General features: G+C 40.6%; 1 protein-coding gene across 1 annotated transcript in view; it reads left to right on the top strand.

Annotated features, from left to right (window-relative positions):
- Positions 1–23,678, top strand: part of LOC137294548 (general transcription and DNA repair factor IIH helicase subunit XPD-like) — a 50,255-nt gene extending 26,577 nt beyond the window's left edge. Inside the window, exons 20-25 of the mRNA XM_067825588.1 lie at positions 16,128–16,220; positions 17,048–17,120; positions 17,815–17,885; positions 19,581–19,724; positions 21,504–21,647; positions 22,169–23,678. Of these exons, the coding sequence (XP_067681689.1) occupies positions 16,128–16,220; positions 17,048–17,120; positions 17,815–17,885; positions 19,581–19,724; positions 21,504–21,647; positions 22,169–22,261 (618 nt within the window). The 3' untranslated portion in view covers positions 22,262–23,678. The remainder of the gene's footprint in view (positions 1–16,127; positions 16,221–17,047; positions 17,121–17,814; positions 17,886–19,580; positions 19,725–21,503; positions 21,648–22,168) is intronic.
- The last annotated feature ends 298 nt before the right edge of the window (positions 23,679–23,976 follow it).

Below are 23,976 nucleotides of genomic sequence, written 5' to 3'. Positions count from 1 at the left end.
GGGTTAAAGGACACTACTGTCTATGTAAAGCTCACGGAGCGAACGTAGTCAGACATCAACTCATCTACGAGAATAAAAAAGGCTACATAAAAGAACGTAGGCGACTGCTCAAGATAGCCACTTAAGGGTTACCTCCCCTTACTGTGAACCAATTAGACATTGGTTCTCTTAGGTGTAAACACGATGTCTACTGTAAGCGAGCTCAAGAGGGTCGCAAAACAGAGAGGTGTTATCGGGTATTCTAGAATGCGGAAGTCAGCATTGTTGAGATTACTAGGTTTAGAAGCCCCTCCTACGGTAAAACAATTAAAAGCTCAAGCAAAACAGCTTGGACACACGGGTTATTCAAACCTAGGGAGAGCCGGGTTAACCGCATTGTTATCACATGCCCCCGTAGCACGTCCCACTGTAAAACAACTGAAAGCCGAGGCACACGATTTGGGTTTAGGCGGGTATTCCCGTATGAGAAAACCACAGCTTGTAGAATTATTACGACAGAATAGAGCTATTGACCTACAGTTCGTGCGCACTAAGCACGCCGTAGGCAACTATTTGGGAGGTTGGCGCATGCACGTTGATAGAAACATAGACATTACAGATATCAAGCCTCTGATAGCTGATAAGGTGAACCAGGAACTAAATAATCTAGGAAGTATCAAGTTTCAGATCACAGTGAAAATGTCGCTCGATAAGCAGGTTGGGGGCCCCACAGGGGCCACTGAGTATGTTCAGCCTTACTTCCGAGGTCAACAAGAGGTCGTCACACATGCAGAGACCATTGACGCATCAATCGATACAAGTTTTCAGCAGATACGAGAATACCTAGAACGCTATACACACTTGGGGTCCGGGTGGGCTGTAGATAAAATCGATAATGTCTATCTAGACATAGCTAACTACGTGCCGTTCAGAGGCGGGTCATACCTAGCCTTGCCTCCCTACTATAGGAACAAACATGCCATAGTAAACGTTAAGAATAGAGGAAACGATTGCCTGAGGTTAGCTATCAGGTCAGCCTTATTTCCAGCTGGCACTCATTCAGATAGGCTTTCTAGCTATCCCCAAGACGATGGGCTCAACTGGGATGGTATAGATGAACCCACCCCCATATCCCAGATCACTAAAGTAGAAAAACAGAATAATCTGGCTATAAATGTCTTTGGGTATGAAGGTAACACAACAATAGTACACAGGGTCAGCACGGTGAAGGATTGCCAAGTTATCAATATATTCATGATCCAGCGAGGTGAAAAGTATCACTACACGTGGATAAAACATCTCAGCCGGTTGTTGCACGACCAGTCGAAACACGTTGGGGAAAAACACTTTTGTGTACGATGCCTACACGGTTTCAGTCGAGCTGATTTATTAGAATCCCACTGGGATGATTGTCAAGGTGTGGGGCAGACGGCCATACGAGTCGACATGCCTAAGGAAGGTGAAAATATCCTAAAATTCAGTAACCACAAGAACCAAATGTCTGTAATGCAAGGACAGGGATTCGTTTGAGGAGTGTTTGAGAGAGAACGATGTGATGAGTAAATTAGAACGGGAACGGGTGAAGAAACAGCTCGCTGAAACTAAACACGCTAAGCTCGTTCTTAAAACCGACCAACCAGTAGCATATATAGTATGCTAAGCAAAGCTAAGCAAAGCTATGATATTTGAAGTGTTTGTCGTGTGCAACTTAACCTTCATTTCTCTGTGTTTTGCCTGTATCGGGTATTATATAGTTAAAACTAAATCTTACTTGTTATATTATAAGATGGAGTGTGAGGAATTGCTCGAACAATTGTAGTTGGAGGGTTCCCCCACGCCGCCCGCAGGCCCCACTGATGACAAGCGAGAGAAACTGGTGGCGTTGGCTGTTGGCGGCAAAGCCAAACATTACTTTGGAGACTACACTCCGGATAAAATTAACAAAATGCCAGCCGAAGAAATCGATAAGCTGTACGCTAGATACGAGTCCCGGCTCGGAGCAGAAATGACAAAGACAATAGGATCGGCTATGACCCAGATATACACCGGTATTGTGTCATACTTCTTTCCCATTCCACCAGAGCGCCGACTTTACCTGTGGGAAGACCTCGAGAAAGACCCTTTTATCGAACACGCCGTGAGCTCTATCAGCTGCGGGCTGTACCACAAATATGGTATGTTGTTGGCTCCAGTGACGGCGGCGATTATCACGGCAAAACATTGTCAATTTGAGAGAAAGAATAATAATAATAGTATAGATGGATGCTGCACAGGAACCAGTGAGTCCCGAGGTGACGGTGGAGACCCCAGTGGGGGTACCCCCCACACCCCAAACAGTGAGTTCACAGGAACCAGTGACGGTGGAGACCACTTCAACAGTAACCAGACAGAAGAATCCTAAGAGAGTAGCTGCCGGTAAAAAACGGTGGTGTAACCAACATAAAGTGACCAACCCAACCCGACTGTTGTTGGCTGTAGGTGTAACTGCTGCCTTGGCTATCTCGTGGTTATACGTGGGGGTACCCTCCCACAGTGAGCCACCACCCAACAGTGAGCCCCCCACCCCCACTATTGACCCGCATATCATGTTATAATTTTAATATTTTATATCATATACATAATGTCTGAGGGGAAAACGTTCGTCAACGACGCATACCACGCCACAGTGGTAGCCAGTCTAGCAGTAGGGTACGCTCGGTTGACTAAAATGGTGCTTAAACAACCAACTATCAAGCTAGATTTCAACCTGCAGGATATGGGTATGCTCATAATGAACCTTGGTATGGCGATGGCCACAAAAGACATCCTAGTAAAACAAGGAATAATACCTGATAATATAATGAAATAAATATAGGGATGGCCACGATAGCTATGATGGTCGGTGGGGCGTTAGTGAATGCCCTGGCATTTTCCGGGAGTAATTTCCTCTTCTCGAAACTACGAGATGATCACGCGGCTGAAATACAGGAAGAAAGGAAGCGACACAATCTCGCTACTGAGAAATTACAAAGGGCACAGGCTGAGTACGTTAAAAAACGCCTCCAGAGGATCGATTTTATTAACGAACAACTCAAGCGTGAAAACCATGCCATTAAAACATTCAACGATGTCGATGAAGCAATGAAAGAATACTATCTACTAACTGGTAAACAATTGGAACCGCTCAATAAACCCACACTCGCTCAGTACTACACACCATCCAAGGGACAAATGAATCGTGAACTGGGCTTCATAGTGTTGGGTATAGCAGCTACTGCGTTGGTTGCGAAGCAATTAAACTAAAATACCTTTATAAGTAAACATGAGACCCGCTCCATACCGATGTGAATATATACTTATGGGGAAGACTGAGGCCTGTGGTAGGAAATGCAGGAATCAGGGGTTCTGTTGTTTCCATATGGGAAGTCCTAACTACACGTGTTCTGTGTGTGGTATCGGGGTTAAAGGACACTACTGTCTATGTAAAGCTCACGGAGCGAACGTAGTCAGACATCAACTCATCTACGAGAATAAAAAAGGCTACATAAAAGAACGTAGGCGACTGCTCAAGATAGCCACTTAAGGGTTACCTCCCCTTACTGTGAACCAATTAGACATTGGTTCTCTTAGGTGTAAACACGATGTCTACTGTAAGCGAGCTCAAGAGGGTCGCAAAACAGAGAGGTGTTATCGGGTATTCTAGAATGCGGAAGTCAGCATTGTTGAGATTACTAGGTTTAGAAGCCCCTCCTACGGTAAAACAATTAAAAGCTCAAGCAAAACAGCTTGGACACACGGGTTATTCAAACCTAGGGAGAGCCGGGTTAACCGCATTGTTATCACATGCCCCCGTAGCACGTCCCACTGTAAAACAACTGAAAGCCGAGGCACACGATTTGGGTTTAGGCGGGTATTCCCGTATGAGAAAACCACAGCTTGTAGAATTATTACGACAGAATAGAGCTATTGACCTACAGTTCGTGCGCACTAAGCACGCCGTAGGCAACTATTTGGGAGGTTGGCGCATGCACGTTGATAGAAACATAGACATTACAGATATCAAGCCTCTGATAGCTGATAAGGTGAACCAGGAACTAAATAATCTAGGAAGTATCAAGTTTCAGATCACAGTGAAAATGTCGCTCGATAAGCAGGTTGGGGGCCCCACAGGGGCCACTGAGTATGTTCAGCCTTACTTCCGAGGTCAACAAGAGGTCGTCACACATGCAGAGACCATTGACGCATCAATCGATACAAGTTTTCAGCAGATACGAGAATACCTAGAACGCTATACACACTTGGGGTCCGGGTGGGCTGTAGATAAAATCGATAATGTCTATCTAGACATAGCTAACTACGTGCCGTTCAGAGGCGGGTCATACCTAGCCTTGCCTCCCTACTATAGGAACAAACATGCCATAGTAAACGTTAAGAATAGAGGAAACGATTGCCTGAGGTTAGCTATCAGGTCAGCCTTATTTCCAGCTGGCACTCATTCAGATAGGCTTTCTAGCTATCCCCAAGACGATGGGCTCAACTGGGATGGTATAGATGAACCCACCCCCATATCCCAGATCACTAAAGTAGAAAAACAGAATAATCTGGCTATAAATGTCTTTGGGTATGAAGGTAACACAACAATAGTACACAGGGTCAGCACGGTGAAGGATTGCCAAGTTATCAATATATTCATGATCCAGCGAGGTGAAAAGTATCACTACACGTGGATAAAACATCTCAGCCGGTTGTTGCACGACCAGTCGAAACACGTTGGGGAAAAACACTTTTGTGTACGATGCCTACACGGTTTCAGTCGAGCTGATTTATTAGAATCCCACTGGGATGATTGTCAAGGTGTGGGGCAGACGGCCATACGAGTCGACATGCCTAAGGAAGGTGAAAATATCCTAAAATTCAGTAACCACAAGAACCAAATGTCTGTACCTTATATTATATACGCCGACTTCGAAGCCTTAGTTGTGGGTGGGGATTCCCCCACACCCCCTAGTGGGGGTAGCTTCACCCACAAGACACAAGAGCATAAAGCCTGTTCGTTTGGATACATTGTCGTCCGTTGTGACGGGGAAACGAAAGCTCCGGTAGTGTATAGGGGCCCTGACGCGGCTGAAAGGTTTCTAAAGTGTTTGCAGGAGGAAGAAAAAATTATTAGGAATGCATTGTATAGAATCGCTCCCATGCGTATGACCCGAGCCGACAGGCTAGCTCACTCTAGTAGCACTAACTGTCACGTGTGCGACTCACCACTTAACGGTGATTCGGTGAGAGATCACTGTCACATAACTGGTAAGTATAGAGGCGCCGCTCACAACGCGTGCAACCTCAAGCTTAAAATCAACCCTAAGACAATAAACATCCCCGTTGTCTTTCACAACTTGAGAGGGTACGACTCACACTTGATCATGCAGGCCATCGCGAAAATCGATGGTAATATAACGTGGATCCCCAACAACATGGAGAGATACATCTCCTTCAGCTTAAACGGACTTAGGTTCATTGACTCGTTTCAGTTCCTCCTGTCGTCACTCGACAGTCTGGTCAAGGCCAACAATACCTTCCCTATCACCGATCGATACACAGACGCTGAGACTAGACCCCTGCTTATGAGGAAGGGTGTGTACCCCTATGAGTACATGGATAGTTGGGCCAAGTTCACCGAGACCAGACTACCCCCTATTGACTGCTTTTATAGCAAGCTGAATGAGGCGTCCGTCTCACGAGATGATTACTCGCACGCGACTAACGTATGGAATAAACTGGGTTGTAAGAACCTGGGTGATTATCACGACCTGTACTTGAGGACAGATGTACTGCTGTTAGCCGACGTGTTTGAAACGTTCAGGCGGACTTGTTTAAAGCAGTATAAACTCGACCCCGCATGGTATTACACCAGCCCAGGTCTGTCGTGGGACGCCTTGCTTAAAAAGACCGGAGTTAATTTGGAATTGCTCACAGATTACGACATGCACCTATTCATTGAGAAAGGCTTGCGAGGTGGGATTTCCATGGCATCCAAACGATACGCGAAAGCAAATAATCAATACGTGAAAGGTTACGATCCTAACAAACCAACCAATCACATTCTCTACCTCGACGCAAACAACCTGTACGGCTGGGCCATGAGTCAGTATCTACCTACAGGGGGATTCGAATGGGTACCCCACGTTGATGTTATGGAGGTTGCACCAGATTCGAACAAAGGTTATATCCTCGAGGTTGACTTAGAGTATCCCAAGGAATTACACACATCACACAACAGCTATCCCCTGGCCCCCGAACGTATGAGGGTTAACCCAGACTGGATGTCTGAGTACCAACATAACTTGTCAGGTGGGCGTGTGACAGACGTTGAAAAACTCGTGCCTAACTTAATGAATAAGACCAAGTACATCGTTCACTATCGCAACCTACAGCTGTACCTGTCGTTGGGTATGAGGCTGACCAAAATACACAGGGTGCTCATGTTCGACCAGAGTCCATGGATGGAGCCCTACATCAGAATGAACACAGACCTACGAAAAAAAGCCACCAGTGATTTTGAGAAAAATCTCTACAAGCTCATGAACAACTCGGTGTTTGGTAAGACTATGGAGAACCTGAGGAAACGCGTGACCGTGAAGCTGGTTCGGTCGAGTGAGGAAGACAAGCTCAGGAGATTGATAGCCAGTCCGGCATTCAACCGTAGTAAGATATTCACAGACAACCTGGTTGCCCTACACATGAAGAAAAGTCACATAAAATTCAACCGGCCTGTTTACGTGGGGATGAGCATCCTCGATTTATCCAAACACCTGATGTACGACTTTTACTACAACGAGCTCAAGAAACAGTACGGCGACAGGTGTGAAGTGCTGTACACTGACACGGATTCCCTGCTGATGGAGATTCGAACCGAGGACGTGTACGAGGACATGGAAAAACACCTCGATTTATACGACACCAGCGACTACCCTAAGACCCATGCCATACACAGTACAGTAAATAAAAAGGTCCTAGGTAAGATGAAGGACGAGTGTGCTGGCACGCCCATAGCTGAGTACATAGGTTTGAGACCTAAGATGTACTCCATACTGAAAGCCGACAATAGTGAGATCCGGAAGGCTAAGGGGGTTAAGAAGTATGTGGTGAAACAACACATCAAACACGCCAGATTCAAGGAAGCCCTGTTCAAGACCCGTACCTTTAGACATAAAATGAACACACTTAGAAGTGATGGACATAAGATATACGGACTGACTATAAACAAGACGTCCCTGTCGCCTATGGACACGAAACGTTGGATAGCTATTGATGGTATAAACACATACGCGTATGGACATGAAAAAATTTGAGGCTATTTACTACAGCCCGCGTGGGTACTGGAAAGGAGCTAGCGCAGTAGATAAGCTAGCTAAAATAGCGCGAGTACCCCCGGAGGAAGCCAAAACGTGGCTTGAAAAACAAGCCCTGTGGCAGATCTACTTGCCGGCACCACGCTACGTGCCTAGAAGGAGGTTCGGTATTAACATACCTAATAGCATTCACCAGGCAGACCTACTGTTCCTACCCCACGACAAGAGGTACAAGTATGCCTTAACCGTAGTTGATATAGCCAGTCGTTACAAGGAAGCCGAACCCTTGACCACGAAAGATTCGGCCCAGGTAGCCAGAGGATTCGAACGCATATACAAACGCAGCCCGCTGACGTGGCCAACAGAGCTGCAAGTTGACCCCGGACGGGAGTTCATGGGTGCCGTGTCACAACTGCTAGCCAAACACGATACAAAGGTCAGGCGTGGCACGGCCGGAGCCCATCGCAGTCAAGCCATAGTTGAGAGATTTAATAGGACTTTGGCTGAGCGCTTGTTCGGCTATCAGTATGCTAGGGAGATGGCCACCCCTGGAAAACGATCGACTGAATGGGTCACGAGGTTACCCAAGGTGGTGTCGGCAATCAACCATGAAGTCACCCGTCTCACCGGTAAGAAACCGGCAGACGCTATCAAACTAAAATCAATAGTTGCAGAGTCGGCCGCTCCATTGCGTGGGAAGGAGAAACAGATACCAGATAGGGCCCTAGTGAGGTATCTATACCAGCCGGGGGAACACGAGGGCGATAGCCGTAAGCGAGCCACCGATCCTATATGGTCAGTCAAAACTTACAACATAGATAAAGTGGATATAAAAGCCAACGAACCTAACTTATACTACTTGAGGGATGGGCCGGGTAGGGGATTTGTAAGAGAAGAATTATTGATCGTACCGTACGGCACAGTGTTACCTCCTACCAAGGCACAGTAATTACCGCCAACTTTTTTGTAGTAGGGGTAATAGTAGCAAGAGCTAATGGCCCAACCAAAGCCTTATTTAGTAAATAAGGCTTTGTAGAGACATTTCTTGAAAGTGGTCCAGAACTATCATTCCCTATACTACTCCATGGATGATGATCAGGAGCCGCAGTAGTCAGGGGAAGCTTGTTTCTTGCTTGGTTCATTCCTGTCTGTGGCAGGTTCACAATTGTATCAATGCTGTTTTGCCAAATGTGCTTTGCCCATTCAAGGCATCAGTGTTGGTATTCAACGTTAACCTACTGTCAATAAATGTTCCAAGGTACTTGTATTCAGTTACTATCTCAATTGGTTCACCATTAATGAACAAATGTGATACTTTGGGGGAGTTAGTTCTGAAGTTAATACACAGTTCTTTTGTCTTTTTCACACTTAGAATCAAATGATTCTCTGTCCACTGCACTGGTGCAGTCATTGGTGTATAGAGTGAACAGTTTCTGGCGACAACACAACCTTGAAGCACTCCTGTATTGATAACCGTCATGGCCAATACACTGCCGATCCATCTAATCAGTTGTGAATTCACTCCCATAGTTTGCAGCTTCCGTACTATGATGTACGGTTAGATTATGTTGAAGGTTGAAGAGAAGTAAATGAATAGTATTCTAATGTAGAACTTGGGGGTCTCGAGATGATTGTATATATTATTGAGAAGAGAGAACGTGGCATTAACAACTTCGCGCTTTGATCTATTTGCAAACTGTAAAGGTTCAAGTAGATGGTTTACTTTTGTCTTCAGAAACATCAAAATGATGCGCTTCAGACACTTCATAGCAATGGAGGTTAATGCAACTGGCCGATAATCGTTTAGTTCTTGTGGCTTGCTCTTCTTTGAAATAGGTATGATCTCTGATGTTTTCCAAATAATTGGAAAGGAGTGATTGTCAAGTGAACGTTGGTATAGGCGTGTGAATACTGAAGATGGCTGTAGTCTATGCTCCTTGAATACAATACCATCCAGTTTGCCTGATCCTGCAGCCTTTCTGATGTCGATACACATGAAGCTCTGTAGGACGTCACCTTCAGTGATAGAACAATCGGATACTTCCGTATCTATGTTCTGGTATATGCTATCTCTTGACTGAAGTTATAACAGTCAAATCAACAGAAAGATGAATCGACAATGGGTGACCATGGGATCGGGTGGTCAGGCTCACTGACTTGGTCAACACATATCATTGTATTCCAGTTGCGTAGAAAGATGCTCATTCTGTTGACCACTTGATTTTCTGGTTAAGACCTGACTACTGTCATATAGCTGGAATATTTCTGAGTGCGTCATTAAACCACAAACCAACCAACTTTAGCCTAGAAACAAATCTATTCAGGTTTATGAAGGAAAACAAATATCATTGAGGTTTATGAGGTTTTATTAAGAAATAAGTTAAAAATGCCATTAACTTAAATCCTTTATGTATATCATTTTGTACAACACAATGAATATGCATGAAGTTTTATACAATGATATATTAGTAAAATGTATGATAGTACAAGTTATCTTAGAACCTATTGAAAACTTAGTGTAACAAGTTTCAGTAATGATAGACACCACAATATCAGAAAACAATGTCTGTAAAACATTGTTTCATATCTAAAATGTTATGATGATCTAGAGACTTACAGGAAATGCATAAGACCGAATCACAGTAGATAAAAACGTGAGGGCTATCACAATGTTTGCAAATCACAGTTCTTGTTTTATAAGAATCCATACCATACATACTATATACAATACAAATGTATTTACATCATTCTATTTACATAGCACTTATGTATAGCACTGAGCAAGGCTATCTTGCAGTATGATATCACAATAACCATAAATTAAACATAAACGTGAATTTATATAAAACAGTATTTTCAATTGGCACAACACTCGTAAAAGGTGCAGATAGGTCTAGAGTTGTCCAAGTATTCAAAATTAATGAGTAAATTGGAGTTATCTGCCCTTACTATTTTGATGAATTGATGAGGGATGAGAGTTGTTGAATGACAAAAGAATTATCCATTGACTTGCTCAGACCTTCCTTGGATAGTGAATGACATATGGTTAGCAGACGCTCTTGTAAATGCTGTTTCTCTACTTTAGGACGGGTGTTGTTACTGCGGTTACGCTTGTTTGCAAACCATGACTTCACCTGTGACACGGTGATACCTCCCTCAGTGGCCATTTTGAGTTTCTCCTGTTTATTGGGGTATGGGTTGTCACTGTGTCCATTGTACCACTCGACCATGATCATTATTGCTCGGTGATTCAGCGGCTCATTGTGTCGTCCACGTTTGTAGCTTGTATCATCTGCACCTTGATCTGTACCTGACCGCTTCCTCTTATTGGGCTTACAGTGGGGTTTGATGTCTGGTGTGAGGGGGAGTTTCCCAATGGATGTAGAAACCTCAGTAGACTGGATGTTGGCAGGAGAGATTTTGGGTGGCATCTGTTTTGGATGCTTAATGTGTGATGGGGAGACCTTGGATGTCTCTGTGGAGATCTTGGATGTCACTTGGGAGACCTGGATGGGAGCACCTGGCTCACAGGACACTGCTGAATGTGGTTGATGGGAGGGTGGTGAGACAACATGGTGAGAAAGCCTGGTAGTACAAGGTGTAATTTGGTCAATGGGTGTAGGAAGCTTGATGCCATTAGAGGTATGTGACTCTGATTTCTGTTTGGATGGCACTGTGAAGAAGGATGACGCAAAACTTGGGATCTGGGGTGACGTCTCTTTAGTCTGTGGAAATCAAAAGTTTGATTAGCATGTGGAAACTAACATGTTATTGTGTGTCCTAACTTTCTTGTAGTATTAAAATTGATATGTTTCTCAGGGATGCATGTTATGTTGTAGTTGTAACAACTTCCACACATACTGCACCTGTTGATAATTGTTGAATTTGATTTACATCTCTGCATGATTGAGAACAATAAACCTCTCGGGAAAGAACACTGGCTTGCATGTTTGCAGAAAGATACTTTAATGTCTTACACTATGGAAAGAATACTTGTTTGTTTACTTTCAAATATAGACAGTCTAAATTTAAGAAAACACTGTGAGTCGTTGGTTCAGAAACTTTGTGAAAAAAAGTGAAAGGAGGTTGTCCAAATGGTTTGCTCATTCTATCATTGGGTTTCAAAATTTTTTCCAGAGTACATTTCATGGAGTTATCTAGATTGCTCAGAGGCAAATACTAGGTATTGACAACTTCTGAACTGATGTTCTTGAAAGGCATTTAGAAGTTGGATGACCATGACTGTCGGATGAAGAATGAAAGGATGATTATAAAGTACTGGAATATATTGAACTTTTGAAATATAATATACCATTGAAAGAAAGTTGGGGATATTCCATTTTGTGAACACACCACTGGCAAGTGACAGTGCATATGCGAAAAAGTACTATATATCCATACAGATGACGCATTTCCAAAGCAAAGGAATAAATTGTTAAAAATAACCCTTAATTTCTATTCATCCCTATTCTCCTTTGGCTTCATCATTTGCATTTTATCAGTCTTGTACATACCCTACTTTTTTATATTGTATATATCTATCAAAAATAATATAAACATGATGGGAAGGTGATTATTTTCTGTACATTCGTATATATGAACTCCTAAAAACTGACCTTTGACTGGTAGACACAGGATGACAGAGAATGTAGAGAGTCCTCTGACAGATATCCACTGTCCATATACTCTCGTCCTCCTGGGCTGCGCCAGATGGAGGCACCAGGGCTCAGTACAGGTGATGCCAGGGGTGGAGGAGATTGTGGTAGGCTTTCAGGGCTCATCTGTTTCCCAATTGGAGATGCATCATGAGAGTCCATCTGTAAAACTGTCTGTATGATGTCAGGAGTTGAGCAGCGGCCATACATACAGTCCTGAGTTTCTGTTACGGGGTAATACGCAATGACTGGTGCATACTCCTGGTGGTGCTGGGATGATTCTATGGGCAGACACTGAGAGAGAGCAGACCAGGGGGGATACATTCCCCAGTCCTCCTGCTTCACGTGGGGTGAGTGGTGGTAGGGCTCATGGGCATACAGATCTGTTGAACTGACTTCAACCCTATGATGACATCTGTCCTGATAGGCACCTATGTGGCTAACCCATTTGGCTTTGGGCATTTGTTCCTGAAGTTTAGATAAGTTTCGGCTGGCTTCATGAATGTCATAGGAACTTGCCACCATTGCAGTCAGGAAATCAGGGATTTTTGAAGACTGACCACTGGTGTGGTACATTTTCCCTCTATTTGAATCAGCCATAACACAGATAATGACAACTTGGTGACCTAGGCCTGATGTGTAATGTGCAAGTCAGCTTGTTTTTATCCTTTTGGGCATGCAGCTCAGTACTTATACATATTTGCCTCCACTGACACTTACTGGTCATGTGATCTCAGTGCCAGCTTTCATTGGGTCTTTGTCCCTGCCTGATGATAGCTGATTGGTTGGTTGGGCTTCTCAGGTGGACTGAAGCCAAGCTCACTATCTTGAGTGAAGAGTGCCTGGTGATTGGTGTCATTGTTGAGTCAATGAAGTGTCCATTCACCCTCAATTGGGGTTGAACTGATGACACTCTTCTTTTAAATACGTTTTATTTCAGGGAAGTTAATTTGGAATTGGGAAGATAACCCTGAGATCATTGACATCTTGAGTGTTCATATTTCTATAGGACATGTATTTTATTTTTTTTTAAAGAAATGCCCCAACATTTTAATAGGATAGTAAATTGTTTCTGGAGATATTAGCTTCACTTATATTGTTTTTTTACTACTAAGAACATACACTTTGACATAATGGGAAAGAGTTTCGCCCATACCCCTTCTTTGTTAAATAGTAAATTTGACACACGGGAGTCCTTCCCCAGTGTAATATTCCAAAACTGAAATAAAATCATTGATTGGGGGTTTTTTTGTTGTTTTTTTTATACCTGGTCTAGTTATTGAATGTATAATTTAGGGTGAGGTATGCATGTCCGTTTGTAGTACTGGTTTTGATGGGGGTGGGGGATACATCTGGAACTCTTACCAAGTAATGTCTAATTCACAGACTATTGTGTACAGGAAACTCATTCCTTAAATTCTAATAATTATATGAAACAAAAATGATAATCTTAATACCAATAATGAACATATGTTAAAACCTCCTAGAGGTTGCAATGGTTTTCATCCATTATGTAATATATGCACTGGTGTTATGTGAAAACTTCAGTTCAGTCACAGTTGAAAATAATTAGTAGCTTGGAATTGAAAAACAGATTCTGTAAACATTCCTCTTAGTGTATGAAGGACGGTTTAATGTTTATCATTCCCTAAAGTCTCGGTTCAATTTTCTCGTGTTTGAAGTCCATTCTAGCAGTCCTTAATTTTATTACGCTAGAATATGGATGGCATGAGACATACCTGTCTTTTTGCTTGAAGTGGATGGCAAGGATTGTTTTGTTAGTTTCTATGTGATAGATCCAGGTATTCTTAATTGTTGTGAGACAATGACCTGTCTCATTTCATACGTTATGTAACCTGCTTTCATCACATGCATGCTTCTCAAGGTCTTGCACTAAACTCTTTGTTTTTTTGTTGAATTGCATGTTCAGTTGTAAATGGAAACAGGTATTTGAAATTGACAGTGAAATACTTTGTAGCTTATATGCCTATTTCTTTCATAAATAGGTGATCCCACTACAGTAGTGGGCCATAATAATCATCCTTCTTTGACTTTATGCTCAGTGGGAAGGTTTTTAGGATGTCAGAACAAATTGTCTTCCTTGCCCACTGACGAATGAAGGTGAAACTTCAAGCACCATCATAGCATTTGAGATGGCTTTTACATCAAGTTCATTTTCTAGAAACATTAAACCTATCAAGATTGAAAATTATCGAGGAATCCAGGAAGCTTAAGACTTTGATGATACATGACTGGAATCATGAATGGTAAACAATATGGCTTTTAACTCTGATTTGTATGTACTGAAAGCAAGGAGAAAGTTTTTTTATAAATTATGGACAGATATATTTTGTAATTTGGCCATGAGGTCATCACTACCACATCTGAATTTTGTGAAACATCTGAATAAACGTATGTCTACATATTGAATACTAGTAGTCGTAAATGCAGCTGTGGTGTTATGTCCATCAAAGACATGGCAATAGAACAATTTTTATGTCACTTATTTTAAGGCCAGACCAATTTATTTCTTGTTTTATGGATCCATCAGTCATATTTTTTCAAGAATAAGACCAATAATTCCCTGCCCCCAAAATAGAATCCTTAGTGTTTACTGGCTTATTTAAACTGACAAGAGAGGTTTTTTTAATTGGTTTTTTTTTGCCACACATATTCTTCATAAAATGCCAGAAGTGAAATACTTTTAACATTTAGAAGAAATGTTACTTTGGGTGGTGATTTTATTTTTATTATTTTCCCCTCCTGCCTTTAGGTGTTCTGAAGACTGAAATCTTTAAAAGAAGAAATACAATTATCCTGGCCTAATGGTGTAATGACAGGGCTTTCTGACCTTTGTTGGTCATAACATATTAATGATCAACCTTTTGGTATATTCAGAAGTCAGTTCCTGACTTTTGTTATTATGTATTTAGTATTTTTGTTATTTTGTGTATAGTATTTCTGCCAGCGATTGAATAATACATCCTATTATTAATAGGTGTCATGATATCTCTATAGAGCAGAAAACACTTGTCAACAAACAGGGATTATATTTCTATCTTTTTTTAATTGTTGAAGTTGACAAGTGATTACTAATGATTGCTTGTCAGTGATTGACTATTAGTGATAGCTGATGGGTTCTCATGATTTCTAGGTGTCAGTTACAGCATGTTTATTCAGTATCGTGAGATCCACTCACTCAGTCCACTGGGCATAAACTGCTAGCCAAGGGAGAGAACCCAGGTCTTTGCACCTGGGACTAACACAAGTCAGGTGATATGTTTTCTGAAAACCGGTTTATTAGTAGAGCAGTTCATAAGTCCCTGAGTAGTGAAATCATTAGACTGCAGTCATCAACTTCCATTGAGTAACTTCATCCCTTTCACATTCCTTGCAGGCAGTGAATTAAATTGCGAAGTAACATGACATCTTAATGTGTTAAATCTAGGTTAAGCAATTAAAATGGTTTAAACATATTTTTTGGCGTGCAAGGAAAAAGCTTATATTAGTGCCTTTCCTGACAACATAGCATTTATATCTCATAAATAACATTAAACATACAATATACATCAGTAAGAACATCCATATAGACAAAATACTTCTGCAAGGGACACATGAAAACATATGATTGACTAAATCTTGTTGATGCAGTAATAAAGTTATGTACTGATTTCATAATATCATGATTTATAGATCTGCGTAATTCTAGGTTATCATACAGAGCTTTATTTATGTTATGTCTGTGTTTGAAATAAAATAAATCATTTCTCGTAGCTTCAAAGTTGGGAATTCAAATCTTGTTGGGAATTCCTTAAACCATTGTTGACATGGACATGTCTAGTTAGCATGTTTATATCCTTATTTCTTAAACTTGTTTTGTGTCTATATCTTGTGTCTAAGACACTGTTTTTTCATGCCATGTATATTGTGATTTGTCAGATAATAAATTAACAGAACTATCATCCCCTGCCCTAAGAGTTTTATCTGGTATAAACACATTTTTATGCAACTAAAATTGAATAAGGATTGTAAGCAAGCTGTCAGCTTATATGAACACCTCTCCCTTATAAGAACAAGTAACAATTACACAGAGTTTTATCTGAGATTAATCTTCTGACATTGTTATAGAGATGAATTGTATGTATATTTTTTCTATATCTTGTAGGGCATCATAGACCAGGTTCAGAAGCACAAGTTGCTGTTCATAGAGACACAGGACGCTGCGGAGACGTCACTAGCCCTGCTGAACTATCAGAAGGTGGGACATTTGTTCTCAAGAACAATCCAAAGAAGCTGAAAGAAGTTCTGGAGCATATTTTACTGGCAACATTCACTGATCAAGGTCCTGATGTGCACAAAGCATTCATAACGTTACGACCTGTTGTCATGCTATAGTTTACCAAAGGCTAACAGATGTTATAGTGCTATGAACACTTTGTGGATCAGGACCCAGACCAGATCCTTCTTTCACAAAGCACTATGGTGATCATAAGTCATTAGAGTAACCTTATTGCAATGTTCAGGAAATAAGGTTAACCTTAGTAAAGGGTGCTTCGTGAAAGGAGTCTCAGATCTACTGGTTGTCTTACGCCATATGTCTTCATTTCTCTGAGTAGATAAAAAAATAAAGGGTGATTGTATTAACATATCTTTAGACTTTGTGATATAAGTTTAACATGCCGGTTGATTTGAACTGAAAGTTAACAACCCAAAGTAGCAATAATGATGTATCTTCTGATTTCAGCAGTGTCTTTCCTGGGATAAATATTTGAAATGTTGTTTAGGAAGCATTTGTCATCTCCACTATATATTTATGGCAACATTTCATATATGAATAAGGGCAGTTGGGTAGGCTGGAAAATTGCTGAAAACTGTGCAGATCACTCACTTACTGGCTCATTGTTGAGACAACATTGAAAAGCATGATGATTTGTATTTACATTTTAAATCATTGATGTGTCCATTACAATTTAAAATGAAAATGACTGCAAATAGATTTGGCTTTGACCCAATAGATGTGGTTTCTAAGATCCCTTTTTGTGTTTATTTTCTATGAAGATTTAACTGAGTGCTTTTGTGTATTAGGCCTGTGAGAATGGTCGAGGAGCTGTGCTGTTGTCTGTGGCAAGAGGGAAGGTTTCGGAGGGAATAGACTTTGGTGAGCATTTCTCCAGATTCATAGTGCTGTGGTCCCAACGTTCGAATTAAACGCTAGCCCGGAGGCCCAGCACCACTTGTTATTGTAAAGGGCTGGTAATTTCAAATATCTGTGTTTTTACAATGTATGTGCTATTAATTTATTTGTATTTTTATAATTAATCGTTCTCGTCACGATATGGCTGCAATATTGCCGATGTGACATTAGATATTAACTCAGTCACTCACTCAAATATCTGCAGGCCCTTATTACCTTCAGTAAGATATCTGCCACTTGTTTCAACCAGAATCTTTCCCACATTTTGTAACATTCGAGAGAACTCCGCCATGTCTTCACAAACTGATTTTGTAGATACTGTGTGAAACTGTGTACAGTGTTTATTGGTTTGATTTTAACAAAATGGGCCTGCAGATTTCATGCAGGACCTGTAGATTTTAAAGCCAGCTAGCAGCAACGGGCCCTGATGGCCACCTGGCAAATTCAAGTATTGCAAACACTGTGGGGTCCTGTGCATTGCACTCAGATCACAACCCTAACCAATCCATTGGCAGATCCAAGGGGGTGGAGTGTGGGTGTTTGGGGGGGTTCAAAACTCTACCACCCCTACCCTCTTTGAAAATGAGTTAAGAACAAATCCCTCACCATATTAAACATTTGTTCCATATGTATTTTTGTATTTATGTACTTTTTACAGACCACCATTTTGGCCGAGCTGTCATCATGTTTGGTGTTCCTTATGTCTATACTCAAAGCAGAATCCTCAAGGTAGGAGGTGTGAGAAATTTTGTTAGCCAGTCGGGCTTGCTATGCCTGGAGGTTACTAACCCACAAAATAATTCACTAGCCAGAAGTGTGAACATGGAAACTAAGAAAATGATTATAAAAATACATGAGAATAAAACAAAATATCAGCAACAGGCCAGCGAGGACAGGGTAATTTTTATATGAAACCTTCACTGGTTCAGGAAAACTTGTTAAGAAAATAATTTAAATCATGTGTAAAATGTACATCGCTGGTGAAATATGCACATTTAGTAATTTTCAAAGATATCTTCCAAGATAACCTTCCGCATTTGTGTTTTTGGCCAAATATCAAATTTTAATTATTTGAAGTTTTAAATCAAATTATATCTTAAAAAATATAACAATATAGTAGTATTCTTTGACTGCCTTTATAGGTGACAATATAGAATGTGTTTTATATTTAAAAATGGTTGCATAAGATATTTTCAGTTTAAATCAAACATATGATAAAATCAACAAAAAAGTAGAGTTCCCATATAGAGCAGTGGCTTGTGGTGTGGAAAATTTAAACACTTCTACCAGAGGTATAGCAGCAGGATTACTCTGACCTTGACCTTTGACCTTAATGACCTTGGATCAGCATATGCACTCTAAAAATTAATTAATCACTATAGTATACATACAACTTCTAAATGCCACTAAAAGACATCAAATAAATCACAGTTCACCTTGAAGACATATTCCTTTATATTTAACTGTCATGTTCTCTGAAAAATAGCATGGTTACCATGGAATGCACCGAAATGACATTCATGTTTAGCAACAATGGATTGGAAAACTAGAGATTCCAAGCTTACCAACAATACCAAATACATCTTTCTATACCTCTGGTAAACCTATCGCCCTTATTTGGCTAGCAAGATGGAGATAGCCATGAGTCTATTAGTTTGTTGTTAATGACATGATAGAAACACACAGACAGTTGTCCTCGTTAAGGGATTCCTCCCACATTAAACTGACATGCCGTGATATACCAGGAATATTATGTGTAACATTATAGAGTATGTTCCCTTGGGAGTTGAGATTGGTAATACAATAAGCCATTGAGATTGACATCCAGTGATTGATGAAGAAAAATACCTGTGCCTTGAGTTTGTACTAGTGGCATGGATATGTGTGCTGTATAAATACACATCCTGTAATAATAAAAAATAATAATCATATTGTTCATAATAGTGATCTTTAATTTGTCAATAAAAACAAATTGATATCTCTAAATAGTAAATAGTCTGATGTCCTACAGACAAACTAAATGCAAAGGTTCATCTCATATAAGTTCTGAATATTCCACTCATAACAAATACAATTAATTCATCATGCGAAAATATTCAGTTGCATGAAATAGACCAACTTATTACCTGCAAGCAGGCAAAGATCAAAATGATATAGCAGCTTGCTAGCTGACTTGTATTGTTTTATGGAGAGTGTGACTGGCCCGAAAAATTTTGATGTCCTGTTGAAAATGTGTGAAAGCCATTGCAAAATGTGAAAATACTGTCTGTAGTTCACCATGGCACACTCTGTCACAATCGGGAAGTGCTTCAGGAAGTGTTTTGCAGTTTGAATAATGTCGCCCAATGTCTCCTTGAATTTCTGTGCGTGTACCATGTTATCTAGAGTGTGTTAAGCTGACAGTTGAACATTGCACTGATACAGGCCCGTCTCGAGTATCTGCGAGACCAGTACCAGATACGTGAGAATGACTTCCTGACATTTGATGCCATGCGGCATGCAGCCCAGTGCATGGGGAGAGCTCTGCGAGGGAAAACTGACTATGGAATCATGGTTCTAGCAGACAAGGTATACAACACAACACAACACAACACCCTGCAATGACCTGCATTATTCTGCATCCCCGTGTCTTCCAGGGATGGTTCAATCAAGATGTTTCTTATTTTTCCTTGTCCTGACTCATGCATAATTGCTTATATCCTCTTCCCTAAATCAAATCCCAAGGAATTTAGATTCACAAGTCATCTGAGCTGAGTTACTAGCCTGATAGTGAAGTCCAACTGTAGACTGAGTTGACGTCTCTCATGATGAGCTTGTATGCTGTGAAGATGCGTCATTCTTCGTCTTCAGATCGTCAACACTGTACTGCATATGACATAAATTTAGTTAAAGGACCAAAATAGTTCAAAACTTATTGCCATATTCAGGAACCCCAGGTGCCTCCAACTGCCCTCATCGGGCGATGAGGAGAGTGTGACAAGCATGGCAGGTCATGCGATCATTTTTGTGAGAAAAGGGAGGCTTCTGCTGGGTGAGTGTATTTTATGTCCACTTCTTTTAGAAGGGAACTTCAAGGGATTTCAGGTATTCCACTACCTATGTCAGGGAAAAGGAGATAAGCAATTAAGCTTGAGTCAGAATAAGTGTAAAATGTCAGGGTTTTTTTTCAGAAAATTAAATTACATATTACTGGTAAAATGTAACAGGTTATATTTGGATTACACTTTCTCAATAAAATACAGTTCTGATGCTTCACAATGAAAGTAATCACAAATATATGTCATGCCTGAACACTGTTGTATTTGGAATTGTGTTTTCATAATTTTACCAATGAGGCCATGTCAGTAGACCTTGTGAGAAAATATGTTATCTAGACAGTTGTCAGTGAGTAAGTTTAGTTTTACGTCACTTTTAACAACAGTCTGGCAATATCATGGCAGGGGACACCAGAAATGGGCTTCACTTATTGTACTTATGCAGGGAGTCAAACCCATGTCTTTAGCATGACAAGCAGACACTTTTACCACTAGGCTACCCACTGCCCATCTACTTTCATGGAAGCCACAGTGGCTCTGTGGGTTTGGTCACTAACTTTCTAATAGTACTGGCTGTTAGGTTCCTGACACTGTCACTGAAACTATGGATTCAATTCCCAGATAGGACTCAACCCAACTTATGCAAGAATCTCTACTTTGTTAAGCAGGTATAATTCCTAAAGTAACATTGTCACTTTTTTGAGTCAGTTAAGTGTAAATGAACACTTTGCTGAAAAGGTGTGTGTTTTGTACAATTGCTGATTTGTAATGTATATAGTTTGACCTGACTCAGGTTCTCAGTCATTTGTACCTTATCTACAGTGATACTCTGTGATAGGAACCCATGAATGTCTGGCTCAGACATGTTGCCTTCACTATCTCATTCTAGTTGTGAGAGATGAAATCAGGTAGTCAGGCTCAGTGACTTACTTGAAACATAATTGTGTAGATTGACTGATGTCAGTCACTGGATTGTGTAGTACAGATTTGTATATTTACAGAAGGAAACTACTGTTTTAGACAATGATTAAAAATGTCTGTTCTTTGATACAAATTAAGTCATCCTTATGGGAATAGGCCTTTAAACATGGCTTATCATAAACTGCAAGAAAATGGATCCATTTGTAATATTTGTTGATGTTGTGTTGGTGTGTAAGAAATAGATTCCTGCTCTCACACTGATCAGATAAAATTTATCTTACAACTTGTTTGGAAATGTATTCAACTTACATTTGCCCTTTACACGATTATGTAGTCATCGCTGTGAACATTTAGTTGTTGATTATAAACTGCTATTGCTCTTCCTTGATAGCGATTCGCAAGGGCAGACAAGCGTGGGAAGCTACCTCGTTGGATCCAGGAACACCTCAGTGACCACTTCTGTAACCTTTCCATTGATGAGGCTGTCCAGGTATCCAAGAAGTTTCTACGGATGATGGCTCAGCCGTTCAGCAGGGTAGGTACACACATCATCAGCTGGTGGCTAACCTTTAACGGTAGATATAGACCTTCTGTTGGTGGCTCCACAACTCACCAGGATTGTTACAGACCATAGGTTGGTGGCTCCACAACTCACCATTGTGGATATAGTCCATCAGTTGGTGGCTCCACAACTCACCAGGATTAGTATAGACCATCGAATGGTGGCTCCACAACTGACTAGGATTAGTATAGACCATTGGATGGTGGCTCCACAACTCACCAGGATTAGTATAGACCATCGGATGGTGGCTCTACAACTCAACTGGAATGGTATACACCATCAGTTGGTGGTTCCAACGTTCAGCAGGTTTAAAGAACTTCCAGAGTAAGATACAAGATGCTAAGTGTTACCAAAAAAGAATTTCCTGGTATCTATACGTCAGTTGGTTTGTGGAATTTTTATTCATTCTGCTTTACTAGTAAGTGTGATTTGTAGCTGCCATCTTAACTGTAGCCAAACTGCAATGGTTGACCATGATTTTCTGTTGCTTCCAGGAAGACCAGCTGGGCCTGTCCCTCCTCACCCTGGAACAGCTACAGGCAGAAGACATGCAGAAGAAGCTGGAGTCCAAAATGCAATATGTCTGATATCTGTCTCAAATCTGTTTGATAATATCTGCCTGATGCCATTCTGATGTCTGTGTGTGATGGCTGCATGATGTCTGATTTTTTCTGACATATTTGTTGTCTGTCAGATGTCTGACACATGTGAGTGCTGTTGATTTTGGCATCATTTGATACTCATGACACACAACTGTTGCCCAGTCTAACTGTATCAAACAATTATCTTGTGATGGCTTTATGAATCATGAACAGAACAAAGAATACAAAGAGACATGATTTCACCGTCAAAGGACAAACAGATCTGGCAATGTTTGTAGTAACACTCCTTACGCTGAGTTTACTATTACCAGGGTGTACCATCTGAAGCAATGACAATAGCTGGCCGTTTCACAAACAGAGATGCATCACTTACAATACTGGACATGAGATATTTTCATTATCATGTTGCTCTGTTACCTTTATAGAAGAGGAGAAGGAGGAGAATACATGTTTGATGACAAATTTTATGATAGTCATATATAGATGCACTCATTGGTGAAAAGAGCTATATTGATTCCATTACCTGTATCTCATGGATATTACGAGGGTAGCACTAATTCTGAGGGCATAATCATTTGCAGAAGTCCTAGGTCTTCCATTAGCTGCCTGGCAAAGGTGGGCATTTGAAAAAGACCAAGGACTTCTGCAAATGATTATGACCTCTAAAATATCATTATCATCATTATTGCTGAAATACATGGAATTTGTGTGGAAAGGATAAAGGAAACAATGAAGCAGTTTGACTCTAAATTTACTCAAAATCTAGCTTTTGACAGGGTTGACTGACTGAATGCAATTACGTCATCAAATCAAGTGACGTCACAACAGACCATGCCGATATTCGACATGTCCAGCTATGGGCACCATTATGTCAGACACAATATCAGTTTTCAGTGGTCCCGCAACAGTGTTTATAGTGCAATTGTTAAAGTTAAGACCAGCAAGAAAGCCAATATTACTGCCAAAGCAGGTATTTGGACTGCTTTGACTTGTTTGCAGACCAGTATCACTTACAGTAGGCTGTAAATTTCTGATGATAGGAGGGTTGTTCCATGATAATTCCGTGCATCTTAGCTATAAATATATAAATAACACAGCGCTTTGTCTGTTGCTTTTAAGGATTCTGTCATATTTAACATGGAAATGTCTTGTTAGTCAGGGCTTTGTTAATTCATTATTCCATCAGTCTGACAAGTAATGTTATGTATGTCTTTACAGTATAAACGATGCCAATCATCATTAAGATGGAAAAAAGTTACATGGGACAATTTCTTTTGAATCAGTACCATCTGGGTTAACGGGTTTCTCAACACTGCTGTTTATGTGAAAACTTGGATTATTCCATAACACTTGACTCATTGACATATTGTTTATGAATAAAAGTGAAATTCATTATAAAGAAGGGTTTGTTTTTCCTTGTTTCTAAGGGACTGACCATTTGACGATCTTTCAATAAAATATTCTGGTCCTGAAATTGTTAAAAGATACTGGACTTCTTGAATGCTCTGAAATAAATGTTTTGTGGGAATAAGAATTATTGGAAGCTCATTTCAGAGACATAAACTGTGGAAAAAAATATATACAGTCTGAAACAAATGACTGTAAGAAAGTATCAAGGACCATGAAGAATATGACATTTTGGTGACCATTATCTGGTGCTGATTTGTAGTATATGGTATGATTGAATAGGATGTGACAGT

The sequence above is a fragment of the Haliotis asinina genome, chromosome 8, assembly GCF_037392515.1.
Source record: "Haliotis asinina isolate JCU_RB_2024 chromosome 8, JCU_Hal_asi_v2, whole genome shotgun sequence".
NCBI lineage: Eukaryota > Metazoa > Mollusca > Gastropoda > Lepetellida > Haliotidae > Haliotis > Haliotis asinina.
Note: the sequence above shows the minus strand (reverse complement) of the source record. Positions and strands in the feature narration are given on the sequence as shown.